Genomic DNA, 6,382 nt, shown 5'->3' with positions numbered 1-6,382 from the left:
AAGCAGGAGCTCGCCCAGGGTGACACCAGGCAATGTGGGAATAATCCCGTCAGATTCACCTGCGCTGTCTCCCAGATTCTGGCGAATTAGGAGCAGATCCCCTTCCCATAAAGAGAGCCCAAGGCGGAGAGGGTGAACCCCTGATTCCACCTCTGCTTGAATGACCCTTTCGAGCCATTCCCTCGCTTCGGTCCCCCTTCCCTCGCCGACTGTTAAGAGGAAGCGCCAAGCCAAGCCCAGCCCCCTTCCCACTTCCACTCCATCTCCCCCACCCCGCGCCTTCCAAGAGCCGCTGCAAAGGGGGTGTGTATGCATACATGTGGGGGAACTTAATAAAGGCGGAGAGGAGGAGCCGAGGGGAGGAGTTCGGCTCTTCCATTGGCTGGCCGAAGGAGTGATGTCACCCATATGAAACCCTGATAACTAGTTCGGAGAGAACCCGCAACTTTTGCAGAAGGGGGAGTGTGATCCAGCGAGATCTCTGGGTCCGGGCGGCTGCTGTTGCTGCTGCTGCTGCTGTAGTAGGGGGAGGGGAAAGAGCCGGAGCGAGTCCTGCTTCTGCCGCTGCTGGACGGATAACCAGCAGCGTCCGAGAGGTCAGGAGGAAAACGGAGAGACGGAGAGATTCAGAGAGCAGAAAAAAAGGGGCTTGCAAATTGAGCGCCGGGCTTCACCTTGCAACCGCTCCCTTGAGCCGAACGAGGTGTGCAAGCAGCCGGTGGGCACAAACTGGGGGAAAATACATATTAAAAAAAAAAAAGCGACCCGAAAGACTACAAAGAAACTCAAGAGAAATAATACCTCCCACCATGGTCCAGCAAGCGGAAAGTCCGGAATCGGAGAACAACCTGCCCAGAGAAGCGATGGATACCGAAGAAGGGGAGTTTATGGCGTGCAGCCCAGTGGCGCTGGATGAGAGCGATCCGGATTGGTGCAAAACGGCCTCGGGGCACATCAAGAGACCGATGAACGCCTTCATGGTATGGTCCAAGATTGAGCGGAGAAAAATCATGGAACAGTCGCCGGACATGCATAACGCCGAGATCTCCAAGCGCCTGGGCAAGCGGTGGAAAATGCTCAAGGACAGCGAAAAGATCCCGTTCATCCGTGAAGCCGAGAGGCTGCGCCTTAAACACATGGCCGATTATCCTGATTACAAATACAGGCCGAGGAAAAAGCCCAAAATAGACCCATCCGCCAAACCCAGCGCCAACCACAGCCCGGAGAAAAACACACCCACCAGTACCGGCAGCGGCAACAGCCACGGCGGCAAGAGCGCCAAAAGCTCCAGTAAGAAATGTAGCAAAGGGAAAACCTCCTCCTCCTCCTCCTCTTCCTCTTCCTCCTCCTCGTCGTCTCCCCCAAAGGCCGGGACGAAACTGGCCCCCCACCCGGGCGACTACGGGGGAGAGGATTACCACCAGTTCGGGACGCTGAAAGTGAGCAGCAAGACGATCAAGTGCGTCTTCATGGATGAGGACGAGGAGGAGGACGACGACGACGACGACCTGCAGCTGCGGATCAAGCAAGAGGAGGAGGACGAGGAGGAGGACGAGGACCACCAGCAGCAGCAGCAGCAGCAGCAGCAGCAGTTGAGGCGGTACAACGTAGCCAAAGTCCCGGCCAGTCCCACCCTGAGCTCCTCGGCGGAGTCCACCGAAGGGGCCAGCCTGTACGAAGAGGTGAGGGGAGGCGCTGCCCCGCATGGCGCCAACGCCAGCAGGCTCTACTACGGCTTCAAGAGCATGCCCAAGAGCGGCCAGCAGCCCAGCCTGTCCCCGGCTTCCTCCCGGTCCGTCTCCACCTCCTCCTCCTCCTCCAGCAGCAGTAGCGAAGAGGCGGACGACCTGATGTTTGACTTGAGCTTGAATTTCTCCCAGCACACTCACGCCGCCTCGGAGATGGGCGTGAGCTCCGCGGCGGGCAACCTGTCCCTTTCCCTCGTGGACAAGGATTTGGATTCGTTCAGCGAGGGCAGCTTGGGCTCCCACTTCGAGTTCCCCGATTACTGCACCCCGGAGCTGAGCGAGATGATCGCAGGCGACTGGCTGGAAGCGAACTTTTCCGACTTGGTTTTCACTTATTGAAGAAGCGAGCGAGCGAGGGAGGGAGGGAGAGAGAGGAAGCGGAGGAAAAAGCAACGGGCAGGCGAACAGGCTGAGAGAGAGGGAGAGAGAGAGAGAGAGAGAGAGAGAGAGATCAAAAGGACTGAGAAAAAAAAAAAGAAAAAAATCGGTAATGGAAAGTTGATGCTAGTGATTTACGCTTAAACGTGGTGGAGTTTTGAAGTGAAGTAATGATCAAAATGTCTTTGGATTTTTCTTTTCTTTCTTTTTAAAGTCTTGAAGTTAGTTCCAAACCGAGTCCGGAGTTGTGATTTTTTTTCCTTCTGATTTTTTTTTTTTAAATTGGTAATCACAACAGTAGCAGCAAGGGAAAAAAAGGCAAACGGGACTGGGGGTTAAAAGATTCAGAAGGCGTTGTTTGAAGCTTGTGATTGAAGTCTGGAAGATGGTCTGCAAAAAAAAAAGTCTTTTGGCAGCACAACTGTTACTCAAGGGGGTTTGTGGATTTTTGTTTTTGTTTGTTTCTCCTACAAAGATTTCTAAGGACTGTTCTGATTTTTTAATTTTTTTAAAGGGACCATTGCAAACTGTTTTTGTTTGTTTGGAGGGAGAAAACTGATGTCTTCTATGCATCCAATTCTTAACAAAGCTGCAGGGAGCTTGAAAAAAATGCAGACTGTACAAACGCTTACAAAAAACTGTGAACTGACTTAAGATCAGAGTTTACTTTTCAGATCAAATTGTTTATGGTTTTACAAATGTGATTTCTACTTGCCAACTTTTTTTTTTTTGTAACTTGTTCCCTTATACCTCCTTGATTGAATACCAGACAGCCTAGACCTCAGTACACAAAGGTATTGAAACATTTTTGATACATAACAGACCTCAGTCTTTTTAAAAAATTAATATATTTTCAGGCGTATTTTTGTACAGTGAAAGGGAACATTCTTGCTGTGTTTTTTCAGTAAGACTTTTCAGGCACTTCTTCCCTTTTATTTTTTTATTTTTTTCCTCTGTTTTTAGCATGCAAGTTATATGGGTACGTTTATGTCCTGGTTTTGAAAGGATTGAAAAAAAATCCTTGTATCTAAAGGCCTTGTGGTTTAAAAAAAAAAACAAGAAACAAAACACTTTTTTGTACAGCTATAGTTCAGATTTGTTCAATATTTGTAGGTAAAGATTTATTGAAAATGGTGATATAGACCTCAGAGCTGTTATCTTAGTTTAAAAGATTGTATATGTACTGTACTATAGTAGGAATTTATGTATCTCATATGCTGTGATATGTGAATGGGGGCCCAGATGGAAGGTATGAAACTGGATTCTCGACTTTTTTTTAGTGAAAAAAAATGAAATGGGAAAAGGAAAGGCACATAGTAAAAGAAAAGTTTCTCATTTTGTGCAATATGATTCTTACAAGTACAGACCATCTGCATATTTTGTAGCAAAGGATGGCAACATAACAGACTTGTGCACTGTCAACAACATTGCCTGTTTTTTTTTTAATGCTGAAAGTCTGTATCTTGACAGTTTTAATAAATCAGCTGGAACTGATAGAAACTCGATTCGATGTTAGCGTCTATAGAAGAAACGCCGCTGGATACGCCATGTATCCAAGCCTTCGCTCACCCTTGGAGGAGCCTTAGATGAGACTTTACGGAGGGCGGGGAGGGGGAGTGGGGAGAAAAGGGTAGATAGACTTTAAAGGGCTGATCTCTTTTTTTATACCTCTTCCCTTTCTCTCCCCTGTGATGTGCTCTCCCCCATCTTCGGTTGGGTGGGCGGCGTGCTGTAGGAAAAGGCTATGGGGGCAAAATGGCGGGATAAAGGGTGAGAAAGAGCTTCGATTCTTGCGTATTCCTGGGCTGTACATATTGGTCCTTCATTCTGGGGGGGCGGGGGGGGTGCCAAGCGAGCGAGGATGCCAGCGTTGGGACCCAGCATGATTTGGGGACGGAGGGACTTGCGGCAGCAACCTTGTCTGGATGAGGGGAGCTGGTGGGGGCGGGGTTGGGTCACCTTCAGGCTCGCTCGGTGTGTGGGGATGGGTGTGGGCGCGCACGCGGATACAGCTGAAGCTAAAGGTTTAGCCAAGTGTTTCTACAGTCTTAGACCTTGTTTTTTTGGACTAGGTTATCTTTCTCACCGGCGCCGAGCAAGGCTTCTTTGGGGACAGAATGGTTTTATTTGGAAAAGGGGAGTCTCTCCCGCCCCGCCACCCAAGCCGTTTCTCGGTCTGGCTGAAGGGATCTCGGTGCGCTCTCCTTAGCCATGGGTGGGGGGGTGGCGGGGGGGGGGGAAGGAGGGAAGGTGTCTCTCTCATGCAGGGTTTGCTCGCCACCAGACCCGAGCTTTGCAAGGGGGCGTGCCTTGACCATGTGTGGCAGGCGCTTCGTTTAGCTTAGAATCTGCCGAGGCCGCCTCCGCTACCGCCTCAGGAACGCGCAGTTGAAGAACGGAGGGCAGGAACTGAATGGGGAAGGGGAATGTGTGTGTGCGTGCGTGCGTGTAGAGGGTCCTCGCTATTTTCAATCCCAATATTACTAAAGAAGCTTGACATGAATAAAATGCGGCGGAAGACAAGCGTGTGTGTGGGTGGGTGTGTGTGGGTGTGCACGCGCGCGGCGTTTTAATATTCTTGGGAAGGCGAGAGCGCGTGCCGCTGGCTGGTTTCCATTCCCTCGACACAACCATTGAGCCGCAGCACCAATAACCGTTGGCTCAGTTCATGGCGAGCCGGGCTCTTCTCTTCTCCATCCTACTTCGAGCAAAACATTGAAAACCGCGGGTCACCGAGAGTCGCGCGCGCCCGCGCGCTCTAGGAAAGCTGAGGCTTGCGCAGGGTTTGTGTGTGTGTGTGTGTGTGCGCGCGCGCAGAGGATTCTAGGCTTGGAGAGGGCCGCGTGAGCATCCCCCTCCCCTCCCCCTCCGCCTTATGTGTGAAGGGAGGTACCTTCGCAGCGGGCGGAGGAGGGCGGCTGATGGCTTTTCTCGTTTTTCATAGAGGCAGCTTTCCGTCTCATCCCTTCCCCCACCTACGTTTTAGCCAGGAGCCTTTGCATTGATTTTTACAGAACAGGCTGGGAGAAAGGGGCGTGTTATAGGTAGCTCGGATGTACTGCTTTTCTTCATCCCTCCTCTACCGCCGCCTTATTCTCTTTTTAAGATGTAATTTTATTGCGCCCCGGGAACATTATTGGCTGTCATCTTTGGGGCGCAGCTGTTTCCTTCCAGCTTTCTCTCCTTGGTGAACTGAGCAAGAACTCTCTGTAGTTATGAAAGATGCTTTCCTTTACTGAGACCTGGGCCACAGGCTCAGGACATGGGAAAGGGAGCTGAACGATTGCAGATACTTGGGGGGTGGGGGCGATTTTTTTTTTTTTTGCTTTTTGGGTGGTGGTGGTTGTTTAAATACAATATTTCAGTCTTAAACTTTAGTGGGGAAATTAAGTTTGTAACTAGATTTAGTCACAAGAATAACTTGGGATAACCTATGGAAGGCCACCCATTTGTTTTTAGATAAGTAATAAATCAATTGTACAGTTCTCAGTATAGTGAATAAATCATCCGGCCGGTCCTATGATTATTTAAAAATAAGATGATCGGAGTTATATGCTGTCAAGTAAGTGTGACTGCCATACACTTACTTGGGACCATATTCCATGAAACTCTGATCAACTTATTTTTATTTTCAAGTAATTACACATGCTTATACTTACTGTACTTGAAAGTAAGTCCTGCTGAAATCAGTAGAGCTTATTTTTCTGTAAACAGTGTTAGAATTCGGCTGAAGATATTTAACAGGGGTAATTCACTGAGCTGCTAACTTTGGGAATCACTGCTAAAAGGCTTCCAGGCTGGCTGAAGATGGACTGGCCTACGTACATAGTTGTATGATATAAATAGAATAAAACCTTTAAAATATAGATTGTTGGTCAAAAGAAAACTTTGGTGAGAGATCAATTTTTAAATTAGTTATTTAAACTGGTAATAAAGTGCTTAAAACTTATCTCTTCAAGCCAAGAACATGGCCTATTTTGTTTTATTTTTCGAAAGAAGAAGTTTGGTTTAAAGCTTTGTTTGATTAAAAAATTATGGTGTACCTCAAAACTTCAGTCTATGTCTTTGCATTGTGTTAAGGCATGATAAAAAAAACTGTCTTAGGGCAATACCTAAGTATAACACACAACATATTTTTAGCTAGGAATAGTCTTTAATAAAACTCAAATCCTTAAATTTTAGGTTTTTCTTTTTTGATCTCTTAAATTATTGAGGTGTTAATGACTTTACACATATTTTAAAACAATTCATTGGAC

At 48.0% G+C, this 6,382-nt stretch overlaps 1 protein-coding gene across 1 annotated transcript; it reads left to right on the top strand.

Moving 5' to 3' along the window:
- The first annotated feature begins 293 nt into the window (after positions 1–293).
- Positions 294–2,359, top strand: SOX11 (SRY-box transcription factor 11). The gene has a single exon (XM_007428741.4). The coding sequence runs from the start codon at positions 810–812 to the stop codon at positions 2,085–2,087; it is 1,278 nt and encodes a 425-aa protein (XP_007428803.2). The 5' UTR covers positions 294–809; the 3' UTR covers positions 2,088–2,359.
- The last annotated feature ends 4,023 nt before the right edge of the window (positions 2,360–6,382 follow it).

The sequence above is a fragment of the Python bivittatus genome, unplaced genomic scaffold (assembly GCF_059951505.1).
Source record: "Python bivittatus isolate LINGU-HERP-01145 unplaced genomic scaffold, Pbiv_v1 ctg000020_np1212, whole genome shotgun sequence".
In the NCBI taxonomy this organism is placed as follows: Eukaryota; Metazoa; Chordata; class Lepidosauria; order Squamata; family Pythonidae; genus Python; species Python bivittatus.
This window is presented reverse-complemented; position numbering and strand designations above follow the sequence as displayed.